The sequence below is a fragment of the Calidris pugnax genome, unplaced genomic scaffold (assembly GCF_001431845.1).
Source record: "Calidris pugnax isolate Ruff unplaced genomic scaffold, ASM143184v1 scaffold133, whole genome shotgun sequence".
NCBI classification, from domain to species: domain Eukaryota; kingdom Metazoa; phylum Chordata; class Aves; order Charadriiformes; family Scolopacidae; genus Calidris; species Calidris pugnax.
Window position 1 is genome coordinate 3,591,323 of NW_015090977.1, and position 25,039 is coordinate 3,616,361.

At 48.9% G+C, this 25,039-nt stretch overlaps 3 protein-coding genes and 1 long non-coding RNA gene across 4 annotated transcripts; 2 read left to right on the forward strand and 2 right to left on the reverse strand.

Moving 5' to 3' along the window:
• Positions 1 to 710: 710 nt before the first annotated feature.
• Positions 711 to 5,837, forward strand: PHKG1 (phosphorylase kinase, gamma 1 (muscle)). The gene is made up of 9 exons (XM_014953115.1): positions 711 to 840; positions 1,125 to 1,300; positions 1,693 to 1,747; positions 2,303 to 2,368; positions 2,524 to 2,687; positions 3,274 to 3,364; positions 4,316 to 4,469; positions 4,558 to 4,683; positions 5,523 to 5,837. The coding sequence occupies exons 1-9, from the start codon at positions 758 to 760 to the stop codon at positions 5,772 to 5,774; spliced, it is 1,167 nt and encodes a 388-aa protein (XP_014808601.1). The 5' UTR covers positions 711 to 757; the 3' UTR covers positions 5,775 to 5,837.
• A 768-nt stretch (positions 5,838 to 6,605) lies between these two features.
• On the reverse strand, positions 6,606 to 12,218 carry SUMF2 (sulfatase modifying factor 2). The gene is made up of 9 exons (XM_014953117.1): positions 12,095 to 12,218; positions 11,536 to 11,692; positions 9,755 to 9,869; positions 9,116 to 9,160; positions 8,754 to 8,904; positions 8,185 to 8,240; positions 7,682 to 7,766; positions 7,236 to 7,401; positions 6,606 to 6,831 (listed from the first exon to the last, which is right to left on the reverse strand). Exons 1-9 carry the CDS (start codon positions 12,168 to 12,170, stop codon positions 6,726 to 6,728), a joined length of 957 nt encoding a protein of 318 aa, XP_014808603.1. The 5' UTR covers positions 12,171 to 12,218; the 3' UTR covers positions 6,606 to 6,725.
• Positions 12,219 to 13,191: 973 nt separating this feature from the next.
• Positions 13,192 to 20,962, reverse strand: CCT6A (chaperonin containing TCP1, subunit 6A (zeta 1)). The gene is made up of 14 exons (XM_014953122.1): positions 20,731 to 20,962; positions 20,356 to 20,419; positions 18,724 to 18,858; positions 17,933 to 18,106; positions 17,667 to 17,770; positions 16,858 to 16,968; positions 16,167 to 16,326; positions 15,940 to 16,022; positions 15,434 to 15,530; positions 15,158 to 15,305; positions 14,329 to 14,462; positions 14,115 to 14,217; positions 13,736 to 13,808; positions 13,192 to 13,554 (listed from the first exon to the last, which is right to left on the reverse strand). The coding sequence occupies exons 1-14, from the start codon at positions 20,862 to 20,864 to the stop codon at positions 13,482 to 13,484; spliced, it is 1,593 nt and encodes a 530-aa protein (XP_014808608.1). The 5' UTR covers positions 20,865 to 20,962; the 3' UTR covers positions 13,192 to 13,481.
• On the forward strand, positions 20,351 to 25,039 carry LOC106894470. Its single transcript, XR_001413268.1, has 3 exons — positions 20,351 to 20,439; positions 24,502 to 24,616; positions 24,929 to 25,039. It is a non-coding gene; the product is annotated as an uncharacterized LOC106894470 (long non-coding RNA).

Sequence of the window (25,039 nt, forward strand, 5' to 3'; positions counted from 1 at the left end):
ACTTCACCATCCCTCACCACCTATTTTCCCTCCTGGGTCCTTTTCCCTTTACTTTAAACACTGTTTTTTTCCACCTCGTTCTCAGCCAAACTGTTCTGGACAACTTTGTTTTAAAAATAATGAGAAAAAAATGAAGACAAAAAAAAAAGGCAAGGGGGATGTCAGTGCTTTGCCACCCCACACCAGCACCACCTGCATTTTTGGAGGCTGCTGCTGCTGGGGACCTGCTGTGCCAGAACCCACTTGCTACTGCACACCTCTCAAGCTTAAGGTTCAGCTCAGCCACTGCCTCCCCACAGTGGGAGTCTTAGAAAATAATTAAATTGCTTTTCCAGGTGGGAGACACCAGGAGAAGTGTGGTGTGGCCCTTAGCACATGGTAGGAGCTGGAGGATGGTGCTCTGCAGGAAGGGACAAAGTTTTGAGGTGCTGCAGTGCTTCCCAAAGCCCTTGGCCCCAGCCAGGCTGCTTCTGCCTCTGGGGACAGCCAGGGGCGATTCAGTGGGGTTTCTCCTGTTGGCTTTGTGGGGTCTCCACAGGGTCCTGAGGGCAAAGCTTTGCTTATTCAAACAGAAAAATACCTTCTCTTCCTCCTCCTCCTTCTCCAGCTCAACACGTTCCCCTCCGGAGTGGATTTGGGACAGGGCAGGTCCCTTCTCCTGCCCTGGGAGCAGTGAGTGCCCATCCTTGCTCTTTTCTCCTTGCAGCCCCTTTCCACCAGTAGACAAGCCCAGAGTGGCGCCAGGCAGGAGGCAGAGATGACCAAGGAAGAAGACTTACCGGACTGGAACTCATCCAAGGAGTTTTACGAAAAATATGAGCCAAAGGAGGTTTTGGGCAGGTAAAGCTTGTTTTTGGCAAACTGTGGTTTCACCTGCTCCAGTACCTGATAGGAACAGCATCCTTTGGGAACCTGATATGAGCAGGGCCCATGGCGGCATGAGGTTAAAAATAGCATGAAGAAATACTTTGCATCAGCTCAAAATCTTCTGTCCCACCAAGACAGAGCAAAACCCTCTCGTAGGTGAAAATACCAGCCAGCCCAGGGGCCGATGGCACGGCCACGAAGTCGGGCTGGATGGGGAGGGATGGAAACCCCCATCTTGTCTGTGTTGTCCTTGGCAGGGGGGTGAGCAGCGTCGTCCGTCGGTGCATACACAAAACCACCCGGCAGGAGTATGCCGTGAAGATTATCGACATCACGGCGGGTAACATATCCCCCAAGGAGGTGCAGGAACTGCGAGAAGCCACCACTAAAGAGATCGACATCCTCCGGAAAGTCTCGGGCCACCCCAATGTCAGTAAGTCAGGCTCTGAGCTTCAGGGCAAGGGGGGTTTTCTGCACCATTTATTCTTTGAGGTGTCCCCAGGGAGGGTTTTTGGGGTGAAATCCTTGGAGGGTTAGAGCTCCAGTGGTCCGAACACAACACAGGGTGCCTGCTTAGAGCATCGTTTGCTCCACTCTGCACACACACACCACTAGTGTCCACGCTGCCCAGGTTGTCTTCCAACCTCAACAACAGTGAGGATCAACTCCTCATTAGAGTTGGACTAGATGATCTCTCTGGTCCCTTCCAACTCTAAAAATTCAGTGAAATTCAGTGAAATTCAATCAGCACTCATTAATCAAATCAGCAATTATGGACAGGAACATGCCACACACTGTGCTCATAGCCCCTTTGTTTTATTGCAGTCCAGCTGAAGGACAGCTATGAATCCAGCACCTTCTTCTTCTTGGTGTTTGACCTGTAAGTACCAGCTTGCCATCTCCCCAAGCCCATTCCCGCTCTGCAGACGGCCACCAGCCAACACTCGCCCCAGCTTTTTATGGCCCAAACAGGGCAAAGCTGGGGGACAACCAGCTTTTGCATAAGGTAGAAATGAGCCGGCAGTGTTTCCCCTCCGTCAGCGGCTCAGCGCTGCTCAGGTTTCCCCGTAACCTTTGGTGGGAGCTGTCACACGTCCCTGTGGGTTATTTATATGCCCAGCGGGACCAGGGCGCGCGTGACGCCGCAACCCCTGATGCCGGGGAAGCGCGATGGACGTCAGCAGAGGGGAGTGGCCTTGGGAAAGCCCTGTCCTTGTACCATCCAAAACCTGCCCTCTCCAGGGCCAGTCTTTCCTCCTCTTGCCTGATGTTTTGCAGCAACATAGAGGCACTTTTACTCCTTTCCATTAACAAGTTGGCTTGTCATTTTGTGCAATGGGTGCCCTGGGGTTGTTAAGGGGCAACGATCCTCCCCAGGGGCACGGGGATGGTTTGCCACCCACTCCCCTGCCTCCATTTTCCCTCCCACACACAGGATGAGGAGAGGGGAGCTCTTCGACTACCTCACCGAGAAAGTCACCTTGAGTGAGAAGGAAACCAGGTAAGGCCAGATGCAGATGGCTGGAAGGATGACCTTGCTGCCAGCAGGGCACCCATGGGCCAAACAGCACCCGGGCTGTGCCCTGTGCTCAGGGATGGGGGCTGAGCTGCACGGTCCCTGTCCCCATCCCCGGGAGATCTGTGACCCCTCCCCAGGAAGATCATGCGTGCACTGCTGGAGGTGATCCAGTACCTCCACTCCATCAACATCGTCCACCGGGACCTGAAGCCGGAGAACATCCTCCTGGATGACGACATGAACATTAAGCTGACGGACTTTGGCTTCTCCTGCCAGCTGCGTGAGAACGAGAAGCTCAAAGGTAGGAGGACAGCGAGTTGGGGGTGATGCTGGGGTGGCTCATGGCTACCCCATTGCTGCAGTACCCACGGGGAGTCAGTGGAGTCTCTCCAGCCCCAGTCTCCTTGGAGCCAGTCTCGCTTCCATGGGTGCAAATTAGTGCCTGTTGGTTTGGGGTGCCCTCCTGCTCCAGCTCTGCCTTTGGCACAGCCTCCACACCGCATTCTGTGCCATGACAAAGTTGCTGCCCATTAGGAAAACCATCCTATTCTTCCTGCTTTTTTTTCCCCCTTCCAGCTGACCCTCGTTACCGCATCCATTTACTGCCCAACAGTAAGGTTTTTTCCCCACTCCTATCCTGTGAAGAGCCACATAACCAACAACTACCATCCCCAACACTCTCTTCACTCGCATTTTAGCCATTATAATCCACCAAGAAAAGCCACCAGTGAGATGCACACAAGCTGCAGTTACTCCCTTGTGAGCACCATCACTGTAATGATCCCACCTGGGATCTAGACCCCATCATTGACTGCTGGAGGCTGGTGGGGGGACGGCACAAACCCCTCCCAGGTGGCTCACAGGGATGCTCTGCCCCATCTTTGCAGAAATCTGTGGCACACCTGGCTACCTGGCCCCTGAGATCCTACAGTGCTCCATGGACGACGAGCACCAGGGCTACGGGAAGGAGGTCGATATGTGAGTGAGACACCTACCTTCCCTCGTCACCCCTCGGGCTGCTCCCAAAACACACCTGGTTTGAGGCACGGCCAGAGTTGTGCAGATTTGAGTGGTTGGAAGGAATTAAGTGATGCACCAAAAAACACCCTTGTGGGCCACATGGGGCTGTCCTGGTGGTCAGGGGCTCTGGCACAGAGTTGGGGGAGAAGCAGCCTGGGGAGGAGCTTGTCTCCCAGCTTTGGCCCATCAGGGAGGAAGGAAAGCAACACTTTCTGCTCATAAAAATCAACTTGGGTTGGACTCCAAGACACAAGAGTTTTTTAACCACACACTGTAGCAAGACATGAACCCGAGGCAGCCCCTGAGAGCATAGCCAGCTCAGAAAAGCCCATCAGAGCCCTGCAGGGACTTTGCCACCATTCTGGTGGTTTCAGGTGCAGATCTGCAGCAGTCAGAGCTGTAACCAACCACTCAAAACACACCAGGGCATTTCAGCCCCCTTTCAGATTAGATGCCTCCATTAACTCCCACACCAGGACACTGCAAACCACAGTCTGAGCTGAGACAGCCCCAGAGCATCCAACCTCTCTGGCACCACCGTGTCCCAACACATCCCACCCTCCCGCATCCTCTCCCTCCCCTAAAAAAAACCAAGAAAGGCAAGTACCTCTGACTTGCAGCTTCTTCCTGCAGCATCCAGGAGAGCAGCTCCACATCAGCTCAACTCAAAAACCCCAAGCCCCTCCCCAGCAGTGAGCTAATTATTGCCCATCAGGGCTAATGAGCCCCAGCTGCAAGCTCATCCTCCCTGGGACACCACCCAGGGCAGCATCCTCCTGGTTTTCCAGGGTGGGAAAGCCCAGCATATCCCAGTTGAGGGAATGTACCGAGTCACCCTTGGGACATAGACCCATCCAGGTGCCCCCAGGTGCTGCTCAGGGCTGGAGGGTCCCTCTGTGCTGCCCGCAGGTGGAGCACCGGGGTGATCATGTACACCTTGCTGGCCGGGTCACCTCCCTTCTGGCACCGCAAGCAGATGCTGATGCTGCGGATGATCATGAACGGGGACTACCAGTTCGGCTCCCCGGAGTGGGACGACCGCTCGGACACAGTCAAGGACCTGGTAGGTGCTTGGGGATGGGAAGACCCCGTGGGGAGGGGTCATTGCGGACATTTGGGACATCCCAGCTCAATCCAGTGCCCTTGTGCAGATCTCCCGGTTCCTGGTGGTGGACCCCCAGCAGCGGTACACGGCCAGCGAGGCGCTGGCCCACCCTTTCTTCCAGCAGTACGATGTGGAGGAGGTCCGGCACTTCAGCCCCTTCCGGAAATTTAAGGTGAGGTTGGATTTAGGGGTGTCTCAGCGCCCTGAGCCCGGGAGCTGCAGGAACGGGGTGGGGGTGGGATGGGTTTTCCAGCTGAGCTGGGAGAAACTAGGAGTTCAGGAAGGCTGATGGACCTGGGCTTCAGCAGGATCACAGAATCACAGAATCTTCTAGGTTGGAAGGGACCTTAAAGATCATTTTGTCCAACCGTCAACCTAACTGACAAAAATAGACACCCACACAACAAACAAGGAGCATCATCACTAAACCAGACCTCCCAGCACTACATCAACCCGTCTTTTGAACACCTCCAGGGATGGTGCCTCAACCACCTCCCTGGGCAGCCCATTCCAATGGATGTGGCAGCCCGGGTGGAGATCCTTCTCCAAGCACTATTGCGCGTGCTTTCTGGTGATTCCTAAGGGCTTTTTCTCAGAAGATTAAATAAGAAAAGGGAAAAGCCTACTGCCTCCTCAAAAAAAAAAAAAAAATCCATTATAAAAAGAGAAGATTGCTTCTAAGGGGAAATCAATAAGCCTGACATCACACGGGTGCATAAGATGCAATAGTTGATAACGCAGAGGAATTCCCTGTAGCCAGCAACTGGGACAGCTCAACGGTACCCAAAGTGGCATTAGGTGACACATTTAGGATTCACCTGCAGATTTGGCGTTAAGGGCACACTTGGAAAAAGCCCATATTGCTCACATGGGACTAAATACCTGTGCCAGGAGCTGGGCTCCCTCCCGACTCCTCCACCCGGAGAGCAGCCACGTGGGATGCGTTGGGGTTGGGCTGGTCCCGTTGTAGGATGAATTCCATCCCGTTGTGTGTCTCCCCCTGTGCTGCAGGTGATCTGCCTGACCGTCCTGGCGTCCGTCCGCATCTACTACCAGTACCGGCTGGTGAAGTCGGTGACCAGGGAGCTGGTGGTGCGGGACCCCTACGCCCTGAAGCCCGTCCGCAAGCTGATCGACGCCTGCGCCTTCAGGACCTACCGGCACTGGGTGAAGAAAGGGGAGGCACAGAACAGAGCCGCCCTCTTTGAGAACACCTGCAAGGCCATTCTGCTGACCCTGGCCACCGAGGAAGGGCTGTTTTGATCGCCGCTGCGTGAGCCACCCAGTTTGCTCGGAGTTAAGGCGAGTAAAATCTTTGAAAACCAACTGGTGGTTTCTTTCGCTTTTTCTTCAGAGATAACGGTGCAAATGCAAACCCAGCAGATGGCTGTGATTTGTTCCTGGGGTATGTTCTGCTCTAAGGGTTTGGAGAAGCTGCCTCCAACAGCCGTAACCAACAGTTCCTGGTGTGCTTGGAGCAGCAGATCTGCCTGGGGAAGGCTCAGCCCCAGAGCAGGACCCCTTTGGGGCAGTCCCAGGTGGAGAAGGGATGAGCAGTGCCTGGAGGGGTGTCCTTGACCACCCCTGCGCTCAGGGCTTTGGTGGCAGAGGTTCTGCACAGCTGGTTTGTAGCCCTTATGTTGGCTGTAACACCTGGGAGATGTAGGTCACTGGTTTGTGTCACTCACACCCTTGGAAACCAGACACATCTGGTTTTGTCGCTGTTTAAAGGTCAATAAAGGTGCCTTATTTCACTTCTGGGAAGACTCAGAGGCTGATACAATGCTGGGGCTCCCCAGGAAGATGGGGACTGATGTATGAGTCCCCCTTCCAGGGATGTGTCCCCATCACTCCCCACCAGCAGCCCCACGCTGGCAGTCACGGGGGGCCTGGGGGTGTTCGTTCGCTCTGGCTGGGGGTTGGAGCAGCTCTGCCCCAGTGACATACACACACATGCACCCCTCTGCTGATTTAAAACAGACACCAAAAGGAGAGCTGTAATATCTACTGCACCAAGAGGACATGACAGAGAAACCACCCTGCCTGCCATTCCCAGTCACTGCTCATCCCCAAATGTCCCAGTGCAGAGAGGAGTTTTAGCTGAAAGTATTTATTTTTAATTTTTAGAACTGTCTGGGTTTAATCACAGTGAGTGCTGGGGGTTACTGTTCATCTCCACAGGAGAAAATGCCTTCGGGTCTGCCCGGGGGACCTTCAGAGCTCGGGTTTGGTCTGGCTTTTCTTGGCTGTGACGGGCGGGATGTCGGCAGCGCAGCGGAAGCTGAGGTTGTCGGAGGCCGAGTCCGGTGTGTTCCCCATTCTCACAGGGAAAAGAGACCCAAAGTCAGGGATCCTGCCTGGGCAACACTTACATCCCTTGGATACAACTAGAAACATCTTCCCCTTCCCTTGGATAACTTCAAGAAAAGGATTTCAGCCTTTCATTCTAAATACTTGATGGAAAATAGACATGGCAGTGGGGTTGGGACGGGATAATCTTTAAGGTCCCTTCCAACCCCAACCATTCTGTGATTTGAGAAGCAATTAGGAATGTATCTATAGCTGGTAAATTTTTAGCAGTGTTTGTAGTGTGTTTTCCTCACTGCTGCTCAGAAGAATTGAGTAGGAGCAAACAAATGTATTTTAAAACAAAACCCCCTCCCGAATAAATTCAAGCCAGAAGAAATCACTGCCAATCAGCTCCTGGGCATTGCCCAGACCTACCTGGTGGTAACACGAGCTTTGTGATTCGCAGACCCGTCTGCGGTGTCGATCCAGGAGGCACCTCTCAGGACCTGCATCTTCTGGGTGCCCTGCCTCGCCGAGCGCCCCGGGGGCAGGAACTCCGTCCCAGTCCACTCCCAGGTGTTTCCCAGCAGGTCATACAGCCCTGAGACACACACCGTTTTGCATCAGGATTAGGAGAGCACATTTATAAGGGCTGCCAAAGCACTTTGGTTTGTGGGAGGGGGTGGGCAACGCTCAAAGCATCACTGCAAGAGCGTGGTTTAAGGGTGAGTTCTTCAGCTGGGCTTGGCTGTCCTATCAAGATGCTGATGTGATCCCACATCGTGTCTGAAACTCTGCTACAACTACAGGGTTTTATAATTAGTGTTCACTTAGGAAGTGGATGCCATCCCCAAAAACAGGGGGGGATGTCTGCTCCGTACCGTAGTTGTTCTGAGGAGGGAACGCTGCCACCGGCGAGACGCCGTGATAACCATCTTCGGCCGTGTCGACCCTCGGGAACTTGCCCTGCAGGAAGAAAGATCACTCCGAGCACAGACCCACCACGGAGACCACACAAAGTCCTGCTCTTCATGGTTACACTTAAATAATGGAAATAACTCTCTGTTGTAAATTAACTCTACACAGCATTTCCGGCCAAGAGATGAGATCAACCATCTAAAGTTCTCCCAAGATAACCTCCTTTTCAAACAGATTTATGTATGAATTTTTGGAAGCAATGCAATCTCAGTTTCCCAGGGAAGCTGGGCTGAGACTGCTCCCTTTAAGGCTACTTTGGATAACCCACCAGGAATTGAATTTCAATACCCTGCAGGTAAGGCCTGCATTGCTTCCCAGGACCACGCAGCCACCAGAACTCTGTGGATGAGTTAAACACCACCCTCAGAGGAGCTCAGAGTAGACGGGATGATTTTTAGGATCTTACCTGCCAGAGATTGGTACGGTTCGGTTGAAACTTGTTTCCCCAGGGATACACCCTTTCTGCCAAGGAGGAAGAGACGCCCGTTACCCCGGTGTCAATCCAGCCTCTGCATTTCCCTACTTTTAACCAGGCTTTTAGGACCATCCTTTTCTGCTCAGCTTAGGACACCAAGAGGGATTATAGGAGCGGGGTTTGTCACTACAGACACTGCCCAGGAGGCGAGAGACGGGAATTGGCCACAGGGACATCCTTGGCTCATGCCAGGGAGTCCCACGCTTTCCCCAGTGATCCCAGCACCGTTGTGGGGCTCCCAGGGGGTCGCTCTTTGCCCCAAACCCATGAAATGGTATTTTTATAGTTGGCAGAAGTGCTTTGTTTATGAAGATACATTAAAACTATAGATAAGCCACTACTTCTTCCTATATTATTATTATTTTGACTCCTATACCAAAGGTGGTGGCTCAGCCCCCCAGTTAACCTCTGAAAACATCCCCAATGAGGGTTTGGATCTGGTAGAACTACCATTACTTCACGCCTCGGTTTGGAAGAAGGTCAGAGCTGTTGGTACATACGCTCCAGTCCTCCCCTGGCAGCAAATTCCCACTCCTCCTCCGTCGGGAGCCTCTTCCCTTTCCAGGCACAGAACGCCTGCGCGTCGTTCCAGCTCACGTGCAGCACCGGGTAATCCAGCCTGTCCTTGATGCTGGAGCCAGGACCCGAGGGCTGGAAGAAATGGCATCAATCGTATTTTAATTGATATTATAAACTTCTCAATTAAAAAGGGACTAAAGGACAGAACAGGCCAAGGCAGGGAAGTGTAGCCACCAGAAATGCTATTTTTTCCCCCCTATTTTCAGCCCATAAGGTTCAGCACACACTAAGACATGCAGGCTCCCAGCAGGGAGAGGACTCACCACACCTGATTTTCACTCACCTGCCGCCAAAAAGCCTTCTCGATGGGCAGCCACCAAGGGGCAGACTGGGAAAAGAAACAACACCAGATTAAAGCTGAACTGGCAACAAACACAACCCCCACACCGCGCTACCGCAGCGTGTGTAAAGCAGAGCACTTGTTAGTCTGGAAATGGTTAAATGCTGCAGTTTGAGCTGGGTTATCCCAGGCATTCTGATGGTGCTCTCCAACAGAGTAGAGGCGTCTGACTTTAAAAATGAAAATAGCTCAAGCAGCCCATACTGTTTAGGTTTTCTATTTTAAGATTTAATTAGAAAAGTACTTTGAAACGTGTTTTGCTCTCTCCCAGTGCACTGGAGCATCTCAGGAGTCCAGTCTGACAGCATTTGGAGAGGATGTTAACAGAGGAGTGCCATAAATCAACGCAGGCTCAACCCTGCTGTTAGTTCCAAAAGCAAAACAACCCCAAACTAAAATAAAAACACTGAGAATAGCCAGGCTCTGCACGGAGAGGTAGCTGCTACTCAGCAGAAAAGCAATACCAGTAAAGGTCTCCCCTCCGGGGCTTTTTTTACTTAAAACAGAGAGGTCAGACAGGTATGTGATCAGAAATACCATCTCCATCATCATCATGGAAACCCCCATGGGATTTAGATTTACCTCCAGTTTTTGGGTGACTTTTTTTTTCAGCTCTTCAGCCACGAAATCCTCAAAGACAAAGCTCCAGCCAAACGCTTCTGCTTCTGTTTTGTATTTCTTTTCTCTAACAAACTCCCTGGCACAAACACAACAGGCTCAGGCGTCTGGGTAAGTTCTTCAAGAGCCGCACCAGCAAACGCCGCCGGCTGTACCCACAACCAGTTCAGAGCAAGGCAAAACGTGCAGGACCCACAGACACCCCCTCTGCCCAGAGTCCCAGCTCCTCCCAGCACAGCCCCGCTCCCTGTGATGTACATTTAACAGATAAACCAGTCCAATTTGCATCGCAGATACAATCGGGTCTGGGAAACAGGTAAATTCCCCCTGCACTGATACCTAAGGCAGATTTTATGTAGTTTATAAAGGGTTAAACTGTAGAGAATCTTCTTTTAGAGAAGAAATGTAGCTATTTTAGCAGCCATCCCTAAAGGGTTTCAAGATAAGACAGGATGTCTGTGGCCCTGAGAACATGGTGACCCAAGACAGGGATGCAATAAATACGGACATTGTCTGACAAACAGGTGGTAGCAGGGAGATCATTAGTTTTAACGAGCAATTAAGCAGTTAGAATGTTTTGCCAACATGAAAAGCGAGCCAAAGGACAGGTGAAGAAGATGAAGATTGAGGAAGAAACGACCCTCACTCAACAGGAGGCCACCAGAAGGCACAACTACACATGCCCAAAAGCTTATTATACTATGTAAATGAATTCTCAGAAATGTAATGAATATACTAATATTTTATTGGAATTACATTGAATATGTATTCCTGCTGTGTATAAATTTAATTTGACAACAGCATTCGGGGTGCACAACAGGAGAAGTGATCCCCCATGCACCCAGCGCCGCAATAACGAACAGCTGCTTTCTAAAACTTAATTTAAATTGAGTTCTCAGAAAGTTTTATCGGCCGGTTCGTGGTAACAGCACAGATCAAAACCCTCCTATCAAAGCCACTAGAACCTATGCCTCCTGTTAGCTAAATCTCATCAAAATGCAAAAAAAAAAGGTCCCATATTGCTGGATCACCTCACCTTGCTTCCCTCCCACCTGTTTCCCCGTTGCCCGAGGTGCAGTAATTGCTGTTCCCGTGTCACTGGGCAGTCACTGGTGTGTGGGAGCGTTGGCTCTTTTTAACCAACAAGGGCTGAGCAGGGAAAATAAAGGCTTTTCCCCCAGAGCATTTATCAAAGCTCTGTTAAAGGGCTTGGATAAAATACGTGGAATGGTTTACAAATGGAAACGGAACCTGTAAAACCTGGAATCTGAAGCGGCAACAGCCCCATTGGCAAGGAAAAGACACAGACACCAAAAAGCATGTTTGCAAGAGGAAGAGGAGGGAAAAAAGGGGAGGAAAGGGGGAAAAAAGGGGGAGAAGAGAGGGGGAAAAACATGGGGAAGGGCAGAAAAAAGAGGGAGAAAGGGGAAAGAAGGGGGAGAAGAATAGGGGGAAAAGGAGGAGAAGAGAGGGGAAAAAAAGAGGAGAAAGGAGGGGAAAGGGGGAGAAAGAAGAGGGAAAATGGGGGGAAGGAAGCACGTTACGGCCACACTGGTAAGATGCTTCGGCTTGCACCCATAGAGATGATTTATTACAGAAAGACACATTTTTTTGTCCTAAGGGAAGTGCTGGGAGCATCGAGCATTGGGTTCTGGAGCCAGGAACCAGCCCCGGAGCCCCAGCACCAACAGCCACATCCCCCCCCAACACTGCAGGGCCCTGGGGACCCAAACCTCTGCTTTTACCTGAAATCCCTGTTTGTGACGGGGTATTTGTCGATGGCAAACGGCTTCACCATCACCTCCCTGACGGGCCCCTCTTCATTCCTCTTCTCCAGGGAACCAGATCCCATCTGAAACTTGCCCCCGGGCAGCTGCACCATGCTCTCATCCTTCCCGAGCACTGGAAGGGAAGAAAATCAGGAGGAGAATTTCAATTTTTTTAAAAAGTTTATCTTTTCTTCAATTAAAAAGTGAATTAATTTTTAACCATGACAACCTGCATTATTTGCCACTTTATTTACTGGAGGTAGGGTGCCATACAGTAAGCAATAACGATTAGCATTTGGATAGGTCTTGTGCACGTTTTGATAATAAACTTAAAATACTTTAGAGCCCCGTTTTCAGTGTTTCTCTTGGGAAATGAAGGGCTCCAGCCCGGTTAAATCAGCACGGCGGCTGCTTTTAATTAACGGTTGGCTGCAATTAGGAGAAAGAGGAACCGACAGAGGGAGGAACAATGTGATTTTTCTGCCTCCCCACCGAGGAGCGGGGGCAGAGGGGCCGGCAGAGCCCGGGCACTCACCCGGCAGAGCCCAGTAGCCCAGCAGCAGGGCCCAGTAGCCCAGCAGCAGGGCCAGCCCCGCCGCACCGGGGGCCATAGCGGGCACCGGGAGCTCTGGGGAGCGGGAGCGGAACGGCGGGGCTGGCCCGGAACGGCTGCGGGAAGCCGGGAAGTGCTTCCGGGCCCTCCCCGCGCCGGCACCGCCCGCAGCACCACACGTGGGGTGGCACATACAGAAGGCGGGTTTCTTCTCTTTTTTAAAAAAAAAGTAGTTGTTTTTATCGTCTCTCAGCCGAGCGCCCAGTGACTGATCATCTCTGTTAATGAAATTAAATCCAGCCTCAATTTTTTTCAGTGCCCCTTATTCGGGAAAGAGTCCAAAAATCATGGTGCCATCAAGGATTTCTCCTCCTTGGTGAAGTCACCGATTTACTTGTGCCTACATAAAGTGCATTTGTCTTAAATTAATTCATGGTATAGATTGTGTGTCATAGTCTGAAATATAAAAATGCTGTATTGAGCTTATAAAAGAGACCCCTTCGGGATCTAACGACCTTTTGCTCTTAAGATTGTCTGTCAACATAATGAAACCGCATTAGGGAAGATCGTTTCAGATTGCAGGAGCCTGTTCCCCTCACCTAAACCCAACCCCTCGTCGTGGAAGGCTCCCTCTAAAGATCTCCTAATTGTCCAGAAGTAAAGATTGCTAGTTGTCCATAAACAACACAGCAGGAAGCATCAAAAAATCTATCAGTGTTATTACAAGGACGGCAACAACATCCAACAGGTCTTTCAACGCACTTCAAACCTTCCAGAGTAAATTAACTCAACTTTACCCATGAGCAAGTACAAAACTATGGAGCAATTGGTTTAATCGAGATTTTATGATGAATTAATAAATTCCAGGTCTGAACTTGCCCCACCACCACCAGCAGTGGAGTCTCAAGCAATTATTTCACAGTCCCCCCAAGAGCAGGAACACTCTGCAGTGGCAAGTATCGGAAGCAATAACAGAGTCCAGCACAGCACTGGGAGCCAGGAACTGCTGAACAACAGTCCCAGCAGAACATTCAAGACCTTGGCCCAAAGAAGGAGAAGTTTTAAAGAACCGACACCCATAAAGCACAGAACATAACAGTTTTATTGGGTAAAAAGGAAAGCAACTTCAGTTGTACACTTCAGTGAAACCAAAAATAAATAACTGATTTTTTAGAGCCAAATATTCGACTGGTTGCTAATATTTCGAAGGGGCCGTGTTTACCAACGAGGGGCTGCTCGTTACAGCAGTAATTCCTGTTGCTGGGAGAATCCACCAGGGCTAAGAAAAGCACACCTGGGGGTGGATTTCTGAGGGACCTTCCTCGGGGCGCTGCCGGAGCCCAGCGCCGTCGACAGCAGCAGAGCCAGCTCAGCCCTTGAGAGAAGACATTCCAGCCCGCATGATCTCATCCACCAAGAGAATGTTGCTGGCAATCACCGTGCTGGGAATAGTAAATAAATATTGTTAGAGTATCTGTTTTGCCATAATTCAAAGACAACTCAGCTTCATTTCTGCTTTCCAAGAGTTTCCTCAACGCGGGATCCCTCGATTCCCCATTCCTCTATCAATTTAAACAATCAAACACCCAGTGCTATTTGAAGTGAAAACACTGTAACATTTACCATGAATGAAGGAGTTGCTTTTTGACATTATAATTATCCCAGATTCCAGCTGCTGCAGCTACCATGGGCTCACCTACAGAATAAAAAAAGCCTTTAAAAACCAATTCACATAATTCAAAGCAAGATTTTTCCGCTGTCTAACAACGGATACTGCTTACTACATCCAAACCAGCACTACTGTCTGCTTTATCTTCACAACAAACATGAACAGAACCCATTTAAATGCAGGCAGCAACAGGACACCCACCAAGGCATTCTGCGTAGATTTTTTACGAAAAAATGTCCAGCTTTCTGCATTCAGAGCAATTTTATTCCTGGTGGAGCTGAACCACGACAGTCTCTCACGCGAGATCCCATCACTATCTGAGGAAGCTCTTACCAGTGTTCAGATCGACTCCAGTGAGTTGCCCCGATTCCACGTGCTCTGCCTGAACCTTCACCAGGGTTTCCTGGGGATCATAACCAGAGTTCTGGGCAAGGACCTTTGAGAGAACAGGGATGTTACTTCATGCTGTTAATTAAGAGACGTCACGCAGAAAAACCAATGGCTCTTAGCGTGCTTTAAAGGCACTTTATTCAGGAGTTCCTCATACCTTAGGGATGATGAGCAGAGCATCAGCAAAAGCTTGAACTCCAAGCTGGGCTCTTCCTTTCACGTTAGGTTTATGCTTAACAAGAGCATTAGCTACGGCCACCTCTAGCGCACCTGCTCCCGGGACCACACACCCTGCAAGGGAAAACTTGATGTTCAGATTTCACAGTAAGAACCTATTCCAATTTAAACAGGTAAATTTTAGTGTAGTTTGAGCTCTTCCCTCATCCTTAAAAAAAAGGAGAGCTTGTATCTGATCAAGCTCTTCAAACAGGTCCAGTGGAGGGCCACAGCACCTCTCCTATGAAGACAGTCTGAGAGAGCTGGGGTTGTTCAGCCTGGAGAAGAGAAGGCTGCAGGCAGACCTCATAGCAGCCTTCCAATATCTAAAGGGAGCTACAGGAGGGCTGGAGAGGACTCTGTCAGAAGTGCAGTGACAGCACAAGAGGTAATGGTTTTAAATTGGAAGAGGGGAGATTCAGATTAGATAGCAGAAAGAAATTCTTTGCTGTGAGGGTGGTGAGGAACTGGAACAGGTTGCCCAGGGAAGTTGTGGCTGCCCCATCCCTGGAAGTGTTTAAGGCCAGGCTGGATGGGGCTTTGAGCAACCTGGTCGGGTGGGCAGTGTCTCTGCCCAGGACTTATCCAGTTATCAACAACTTGTAAAATAGGAGGTGTAAGAACAGTAACTAAAAGCACTTCACGCTAAAATTTGCTCAGCTTGGCGTCTGACTGCATTGGCTACCAAGGAAGCCAACACAAAATTCACTGATTTTGAGATGAATTTCAAGAGAAGGTCTTTAATATTGTGTAAGAGAACCACGACTTACCATCCTCAATAGCATTTTTAACAGCACGCAGACCATCTCTCACTGCATCCTTGATCTGTGTCAGCGTGTGCTTATTCGGCCCCCTGATCAACAGGGTAACAGAGCGGGGGTTCTCACATTTCTCAATGAAGGTGTATTTCTCCTCACCCTGTAAAACAGGGTTATGTATTCATGTCATACATTTGCTTAATCAACACATACATGTAATAAAAGAAAAGCTGGCATCAAGTGAGGGGTATTTAACCTGTTTCCAGCTGAAAACTGAGCTGTACTCACCAACGTATACTCGTAGACGAGCCCTGCGTGTCCCAGGCAGTCGGGAGCCAGATCCTCCACGGAGTTCATGGCGGTGCCACCACAGGCAAGGGTCAGCCTGAGAGAGAACACACACAGCTCAGCACCCCCTTTACAGTAAACAACATCTGAAATCACTAACATAACTACAGTATTTCAGCATGCAGAACACCACACTGCCTAGGCTTGGAACTGTTTGATTCTGTTCATGAAAGAGCTCTTCACAAAAATAAGCTTGCAGAATTAAGTCTCCTCTATAGGTGTCTACGTTTGATTTACATTGATTAATTACATTCCAACGTCACTCCGTCGGCAGAACTGACATTCCTACAGGTTGTAAAAACCACCCTTAGTTACATCAGTAAGAACGGGACAGATTGAAGTGGACTTCAAGCAAGTTCTTACAGGTGGATTCCAGCCAGACCTGACTCACTGTTGGAGTTTGGAAGAGCAAGTTATTTTACTCCCTCCTCTCCTGAGGAACCGACCTTTCCATGTTCCTCCTTTTAGCTCTCCGCAAAGCAACTATTCCTTCTTTTGCAAGCGCATCCAAGGAAAACGGGTCAATTCCCTAGAAACAAAGAAAGTGACCATCAGGATAAAGAAAAAACTAGAAACATCCTCTCTGTCTGACATTAAGGAGTAAGTTACACTGCTTGTCCAAGAAAGCCAACACTTCCAATGAATTTTGCTAGTTGGTTACCCTTCATCTCACCTTCTGGTTGATCACAACAAATCCTTTATCTGAATCGCCACAAACTTTTCTTTTCAAGGCTATGATTTTGTTCACTCTGTCTTCAATGAACTTCCTTTCTGCTTTCACTAGCTTCTCTCTCTCTTCAGCACTTTTATAGAAGAATCCAGAGCTCACCTCTCTGTAAGAGAAAAAAACCAAGAAAGTGGTAAGGCTATCCTCAGTGCTGTAGAAATAAACTTAAGCATAAGGAATCAATTCTTTCAGCTATGTTCTTTTTTTTTTTTTTAAAAAAAGAAAAATCCAAACAAACAAGAACCCGACCCCAAACCAGCAGGCTGTTCCTGCACTCCAGTTCAAAGCTTTTCCATTTGAAATTGAGTGAACTCCAAAGTATATTTAGATGTTCACTCCAAAATAAAAAATTATGCCCAAGAAAGGAAGGACTTCTGGCCTTTCTTCAACGAAACAATAAAATAAAAACCACTATGAAAGCTCTGCCTCTCAAAGACATTTTCTCAGCCCACCAGCTTTCCTTTTCCATAAAAGGATCACAACAAGAGCATCACCTCCTCCATTCCACCTTCTACATGACCTGCCTCGCTCTGCAAGTGTACAGCAGTCCCTTTGGTTCTCATTTAAGCACACCTTAAATAAAAGTCTTCTAAGACAGGAGCATTTTCTGCTCCTCACCTCGTTGCTGTGTACTTACGTTTTCTCATATTCTAGAGACACATTGCAAGTAAGAATATAAGCATCTTCCACTCTTTTCTTCATGTCAGGATGACGAGCACCATGATCCAAAACCAGCCCCCGAATCAGCCTGAAAGTTTAAAAAGCATTCTGTGTGTTAACATAAACATACAGAAAATAGGCACTTCATGGAAGTGCAGACCAGTCAGAGAATTGACAGTGCAACTGGTCCAAGAGAAGCTGTGAACTTGTGTTAGGAGTAAACAACAATCATATATCCCACTTCCAAGGGCATGCCCATTCTCACATAAAAAGCATACCGATCAGAGTGTGAAAAGGGAATTTATTCTGGCATAGTGTCTGACTGCAGTAGCTACTGAGGAAAGCTAGTGCAGAATTCATCCATGCCACTGAGGTAAATAGAAAGCCTATGGAATATCCAACTAGATGACCACAATCCAGTTTCCATTTATCAAATGCTATTTTCTACTTGTAATGAACAGAAAAAAGCCTAAAGCATAATCGAGCCACAGAAACCCCTACCAAGAAAAATAAGTATTTACTCAACATTGTTATGTAAAAGCCAAAGCCAGTGTTATTCTTAGGTGTTCAAAAATCTCTTGTCAGAGAATCAAGTTCAGCAGCTGAGGAACTTCTGCTGTCTAGATAATTTATTGCTGAAATTGGTATTTCGTTTACTCCTTCCCTAATAACTTTTCCAGTGGCAGCTTTAGGACAGCCAAGTTCTTCTAAAAAGAACATAAACCCCCACAGACTACTCAAATTAGGGCACCATTAAACTGAAGCTCAAGGATACTCGTTACTTACGCTGTGTCAGTTTCTGATTTGTGCTTCATCTCCATAATCTCTACCATGTGGAGGTCAATAGGCTCACCTGGTTTTCTGACTGTCAAAACAGAATCTACTACAGCCTGGAAAAGAGGGGAGGGAAAAAAAGCCCCAAAAGGACATTAGTCTTCCAAAGTGCAAGTTCACACCTTTCCATCCACCCTTCACCCAGGTAATAATCACAGCACTTTAAAACCTGAACCTCTTCACACAAAGAGAGGCAGAAGAGACAGCTGGACACTTGCCTCTGTCAGGATGTCAGCAAGCTCAGTGTGGACTTTTGTACGGAGGGATGTTCTGGCAACATCTATGAGGGTCTCTCTGTCCATTTCCTTGGTTACTTTGACCTGCTCCAAAACTTCAAGTGCTTTTTCCTTTGCAATTTCAAATCCTTCTGCTACTATTCTAGGGTGCAAACCCTAAGGTAAGGAAAGAAGGGAAATTGTTAGACAACAGAAGACAAAATGACACTTTTTCACAAGTAGAACCTGTGGTTTCAACACTTCATGTAACATCAAAACATAGGGAATACAGAGACAAGAAAATGTACTGTCCTTCTGAATACATATAAAAGGAATGCAAATCCTTCCAATGCAGAGGAAAAGTACAGATTATTCTAGCACAGAATTGAGACCAAGGGAACTACAAAGCACACTTGGGTGTTCACTGTGCAATATCAATGCCTACTCTGTAACTCTCAGTATCCAAAATACCTACTATCAGGGAGAATCTCCTCATTAACATACAAGTTAAAGAAGTGTTTTCACTCACACCACACAGACAGAAGCAACAGCAAGTATCACATAAAACCTTATTGAAAGCTACAGTATCCACAGTAAGTGGTTTTGATTTTGAACAAGTCTAAGTCCTCCTCTCCAGGTTTTCACCATTTTACAGTTGTGACGCATTTTAAGTAGATATATACACATTTATTTTCATGTTTGACTTATGAGATTAAGCATTAAACCAAAACCAAGTTGAATAGTCTCAGATGAAGCTTTTAACTTGTCCACCTACAAAAGAAATACACACATACCTCAGAAATATAGAGATCTGCCTGCTTTAGGAGTTCTCCAATGATCAAGACGTTTGAAGTGGTACCATCTCCAGTGATGTCATCTTGTGCTGTTGCTACTTTTGCTATCAAGGAGGCTGTGGGGTGTTGTATTTGCTAAACAAAAGAAGAAGCTGAGCTGTAAGTCTTACTGCATTGGTACAGAAAGCAAGCAAACCAAAATCAACTAAATAAAGACTGGTTGATGCTTTCACAATTCATGTCAATTCAGCAGGTTTCAACAAATAGCACCAATGAAAACAACAACCATCACTTTGACAGTAAGTTGATTGAATTAATGCACATAACACTATTTGCTCCCTCATATTATGCATCTCTACACAAAAACACTGAATCTTAAGAGCCAAACGAGTCTTCAACTTACTATGAGCCTGACAGAGCCCTTCTCCTCTTTAGGCAAAGGATGCACAATCACAACTAGACTGCTGCTGGCACTAAAACCAGCATGTTTAGAGTTAATTTAGGACTCTGTGTGAAAAGTGCTGCACATACGCTAAATGGTTTGCTACTCCTTTGGCAGTTTATTTTACTCATTCTAATGAAATTAAAAGAACATTCAGTTAGCTTGATTCTTGCCAGTTCCTCTGCTAAGTAGTATATATAGTGTTCCAGCTATAAGCATTCTGCCTCTCTGGGCAAACTTCAGAAAGCCCACACGACCTTAGGTTACCTACAGAAGCCAGTCTTTTAATTTAAGGACACACAGATCACTTAACATCTCCAATGGCTGACTGAAGAGTATTTTAACATAGGTTTAAACCTATGAACCTACAGAACACCATCCACATTTGAAGAGGTTGGTGTTGGTAACTGTCCTAGAGCAAGACAAAATCCCATGGGACCATTTATACTGCCATTTAGCTTTTTATTGTTATTTTCTTAGAAGTACTACCTCTAGTGTGAAAGAGACGATTTAACTATTTTTTTTTCTGTGTGCCAGATCACTGTGTACATCAACTTCAATACTTTGTGCTGCATTACAACAAACAGCTAGTGGAATGTAACACTCCACACGCATTAACAGGCCGTGTTCAGCCGGGGGCACACCCCAACCACACAGCCCAGGGCCCACGGGAGACCCTGTGGGGTGACACCACCCCTCATGTAACCTTCACCCCTACAGTAGAGAAACTGTGATATAACCCCAGACTCGATGGGAAAGTGAGATGAGCTGCATCCACCACCCAGATTTAAACACTTTCCAGGCCATGCACCCGTGAAGGACTCTGCTGCCCTAGGCCTGCTCAAGGGTAAGAGAAATATGCTTTCTGTAAGCAAAAGAGAAGGCAACAAAAGCTCCAGTAGCATTATTTAAACAGCTCATGTTTCGTTTATAATTGCCAAATTAGCACACAAAGTTCATTTAACATCTCCCAAGCCACAGTTCTTTACCTGCCAAAGGACATGTGCCCCTCAATACGTGCACAGGGCTAAATAACACAGAGATGCATGCCCGGGGCAGCAGGGGACGTGCCCTCTCCTCCCCCAGCCACAGGCACCCAAAAGGAACACCAACAGGCTCCTGCCTCCCTCAGTCTCCCCCGCCCCGGCTCCCCAGGGTTCCCACCCCCGCGAGGGCAAGAACCAGCTCACCATTTCCTGCAGCAGCACGTTGCCATCTTTGGTCAGCTTGATGTCTCCAGCCCCCGACACCAGCCTGCGGGCGACAGGAGGCGGGTGAGCAGCCTCTCCCTCTCCCCAGGCCCAGGCCCCGCCACACGTGCCCGGCCCGACGGCCCGCACCGCTCCCTCCCCATTCATTCCGCCCCACCCGCCCGGGCGGCCTCCGCCTTTGTTCCCCACCGCATGGCGGCGGCAGGAACGGCGCCCCGGCCCCACACGAGCCTCCTCCCGGCGCTTTTCTCCTCACGTTTCCCCTCAGGCCTTAACGGCGGCCCGGCGCGCTGAGGCGCCTGTCCCCTCCCTCCCTTCCCTCAAACCCCAACCCCGGGGGGGGGGTTCCCTCACATCTTCATGGTGCCTTTGGGGCCCAGGTTGGTCCTCAGCACATCCTGCAGCCCGCGGGCCGCGCTGATGTTCACCGCCAGCGCGGCCTGGGCACGGGCCACCTCCGCCTTGGGGTTGAGGGCTTTCACCGCCATGGCTGCCGCTCCGCGCTAGGCCAGGCCGCGCCGGGCGAGCCGATAGGGAGGGCGGGGACTGGCGAGGCCACGCCCCCCCCGCCCGCCCCTTCTAGAACACTCCGGGGTGCACGCACGTCCATTGGCCCACAGCCGCGCTGACCGCTTTTCCATTGGCTGAGACGCCCGTCGCTCCGCCGGGATGTCCCGCCCCGCCGCTGAGGGGCCGCCCTCCCCGTTAAGCCGCGCGCCGCCGCGGTGGTTAACGGGAGCGCCGCCCCTGAGGGGGAGAGAGGGGTTGGCAGAACCGTGAATAATAAATAATTAAGCTCGGCGATTTAACTTTAGGTCGGTGGAATTAATAGTTAAGCGGGTCGGTTTAATAATCACAAGGGTTCTTGGTAAAAAAAACACTTCAGCCTTCAGAGTTGAGGCTGATGGATGCCCTGCCCGCCACCGGGGCCTGCACACCCAGCCTGATCCTGGGCCTGGGCCCTTCATAAGGCTTTCTAAACATGGAGCACAGTCTCTCCCAAGGCCACACAGAGGTTTCTTATGAGGCTTGTGGAAGCAAAACATAAAAGAGTCTTGAAATAAAGGCAAACCTGATGAGTGCTGGAAGTGTTGGGCCTACGCGGCCTGTCAGGGCCTGGTTCTTGAGGCTGCACGATGCAGCTTGCCAGCTTTGGGCTCCGAGGGGAGGAATATTGACAGTTTCCCTTGAGGTGAGCTTGAGAAGACACACCATGGGCACGGATTGCACCGAGTTTGGCTCCCACATTGCCCCATCCAGGCTTGTACCCCCGAACACCCATCTGCTACTTCTGGGCAACTGGCAATACCAGGTGTGACACAACCCTCTGGTTATTTCCAAGTATTTCGTAAGGAAAGTGCCCGCCCCCAGAATAATCATGGCCTGTGGCTGCAGAGCTGTGCCAAGGGGATCCAGGCCAAGCGGTTTTGGGTGTTCCTGCAGCCCATCTGCTCCAGAGGGTGCTAACCCCCAGCAAACAGGGACAATTGGTCCCAAGGTCAGGATTTCTTTGGTGTTTGGTACAGAGAAGACAGCCAGCCTTCCCCAACGCTCACCCACCAGGGATGAGGATGGCACGGGGTAAATCTTCCCGGCTCTATCCCACTTTTTGCAGCCAGGAGCTCTGGATGCAGCCCTGGATGCTGGGCTTCAGCAGCCCGGCTGCTGAATCGTGTTTTCACACCGCTTCCAGTAGTCAAGTCTAAGCCCACCGGTGGCTCTAATTTTGTTGCACAAGCATTTTGGGGGAGTTTGACTGGAAGAGTGAGCGAGCATCAAGTGTCAGGGGCAGACTCCCCGGCTGCTGGGTTTGGCTGTGGGCAATGGCACCTGCTGGGAATCTGCTCTCCTGCTTCGGGTAAGGATCTCAGGTTTCTGGGCAAAACGCCACGCTGTGCAGGAGGACTGTCACGCCTGGCCTGTCAGTCTTGACTTGGCAGGTCTGGAGGGGACAGCTGCTAATATGCTTTTTGGTTTTTAAACGTTTTAGATAAAGTTTGGAGCGGTTTTGTTCAGCTGAGCAGTGCATGTCTCTCAGGAAATATTTTAGCGCTGACACTTTAGTGGCTGGGCTTTCGGTTCTGTTACTGTAATCATTAGAAATAAACATTAAACATTGCAAAATGTAGGAAATTACACCTGGTATTTCATAATTGGCTCCAGATCTTTCCTGTTAATGTTTAGTCTTCACTTTCATTGGGATGCTACAGGCCTGCTGAAAACCATAACAAACCAGAAGATGCCAGCCCAGCCCAGAGAGGCTCCAGTGCTAACATTTGAGGTGCCTAGATGCAATGCCTGGGTAAAACACCTGAATCCCCAGCTCTGCCCTAGATTCTGTAGCCAACAGGTCACACACAAATATTTTGCTATTCTTGCTTCTCTGGTTTGTAATTTTTTTGTGCCTTGATCCTCTTTCAGGGCTGTTCTCAGCAGAGGGCAGCCTTGTCAAACCCATACGCGTAGCAGCAAACCTGCCGTATTTTATATTTTCTTCGCTGCTGTTCTGTGATCCTCGTGGGTGATATCCCGTGGAAAGGCAGGAATTATCTGGCCTAAACATCTGGGACATGGGGCTGGCTGCTAACAGGGATACAGCCGTTCCCCAAGCAGTTTGAGGCTTGTGAGGGGAGTTATTGCTGCGAGAACATAAAATTTGCATCCTGGCAAATTTTAGTTTTAGTTTTAGATATTTTTAAAAAAATAAAAAAATAAAAGGAAAGCCATTTGCAAAGATATTCTAGTCCTTCATGTCTGCTTTTTGTACAAATGGAGAGGGTTCGTAGTCATGTACACGATTTAGCTGCTGTGCTTGTGTCGATAGTCTCACATCCATGAGCTGTGTTTTTCACTCCTCAACATCCTTTTAAACTCTCCCTGTTTCTTTCCTGGGTCACATGTCTGAGGATAGTTGCTTTATGGTATAGTAACATTTCTCATTAGCATGTTCACATTGAATGCCCATCTTGCAGCATTTTTCAGCCAACAGGACAAGCTTTTCCACATTTTTTTCAGGCTTAGCTGTAGTTGTTGAACTGTTCTGCATATTTGTTTTTAATGCATAGTAAAAATACAGGGCAGGTGCTTACTAGGCCTAAATTGTCCTTTGAAATCAATGGATTTACAACAAATTACACCGGCTTAGAATCAAAATATTTAACTGAAATACAACCAATGTGTCCGTTAAACTAAGCCAAATAAAGGCAATAATCCTTCATGAAATATTCAGCAGCAGTTTTCTTAGTCAAATCATGCACTGCTTATCTTGGCAAAAAAGCTTCTGAGATTCTCAGTAAAAGCAGTTTTCTTTCATCTTTATCAAGATCAGTTTTCATTGAACCTTATTCACAGAAATGATTTCTAAATCCGTTTTAAAAACATACTGTCCTGCCACGATAAAACTAACAAACAGGACCAGATTGAACAGCGAATTACATCACCGGTTTTGCAGCAAAGGGTTTTGGTACCAGCTTTTCCTGACACAAGAAGTTATTAATAGATGCTCACGTTGACAAATGATTGTGTACTGAGAACTTCTGAAAAAACATAAAGGAAGACGTGGGAGGAGAGGCACACAGGGCTATTGATTTTAATAAATGTATGTAATTTTGAGGGGCAATACTGCTGGAATTGCAAAAGAGATCATGCATAGAATGTGACTGGTGCATGCAGTGGTGCAGAACAGTCTTTCAAAACGGGCAGCAGTCACAAGACTCCTATCACAAGCGAATGAAAGAAGCTAAATCAGCTAAATCTGGCTTTCTTGACTTTGAACCAAGCGACCAGCTTCATAGTCCTGGGTTGGCAGCCTCCTGTTTCCTAACCAAGGACCACGGTCATGTCTGAGGGAAGCTCTTCTGTGGGATGCCAAAACACGAGCACAGACAGGTTTTGCAATTTTTTTTGGTTTTTTTGCAATGTTGCATTTGACAACATCACATTTGGGGAAACAAAACAGAGCTGTCTCAGAAGCAAAAGTTTTAATTTTGCCTTCAAAGCTTTTGATGAACTTTGATTCGATTTCGTGTGCGTGTAACACCTCACGCTCCGATGCACCGGGTAACGGCTTAAGCCAAAACACGATATTGCAACCCTAACTCACGAAACCTTTCATCTCGCCCACAGTGAAGGAAAACAGTGTCCCTGCCTCTCCCCCGATTTCACGCCAAGGCAAACTCCTGACAGCAGCTTGTCGCAGCCCCTCCTCGGCTCTCGTCCCTGGCGCTCGGTGTGGAGCGAGGTGAGTTTTGCCAAGACCCGTCTTTGCTCTCCGTGGTGGCACGGGCTGGCTGTCGGGTGAGCAAGCTCCCCATCATCTTCGGCAGGGTCTGCTCCCTGCCAAGCCGTGCCTCCCCAAGCTGGGAGCGCCCCAAACTGGGCCCGAGCGGCTCCTCCCCCGACGCAGGCGAGGTTACACCTCTCTTCCCTACGCCTGTCAGCGAACAGCTGGACTTCTCTGGTTACATGTGTGCAACCTTTTAAAAAAAACATCCAGGCTGGCTTACTCAGCAGATTATAAAAGAGTGATTTACAAAATGCGGCTTTCTTCCAGATCAGCTCGTGCCGTTGTATTTATGTGACTGAAGGTCTCAGCTGATCCCTACTTTTCTTGTACAGCCAAGAGGTTTGCAGCAGCAGCAACAGCCACGGCCAGTACAATACT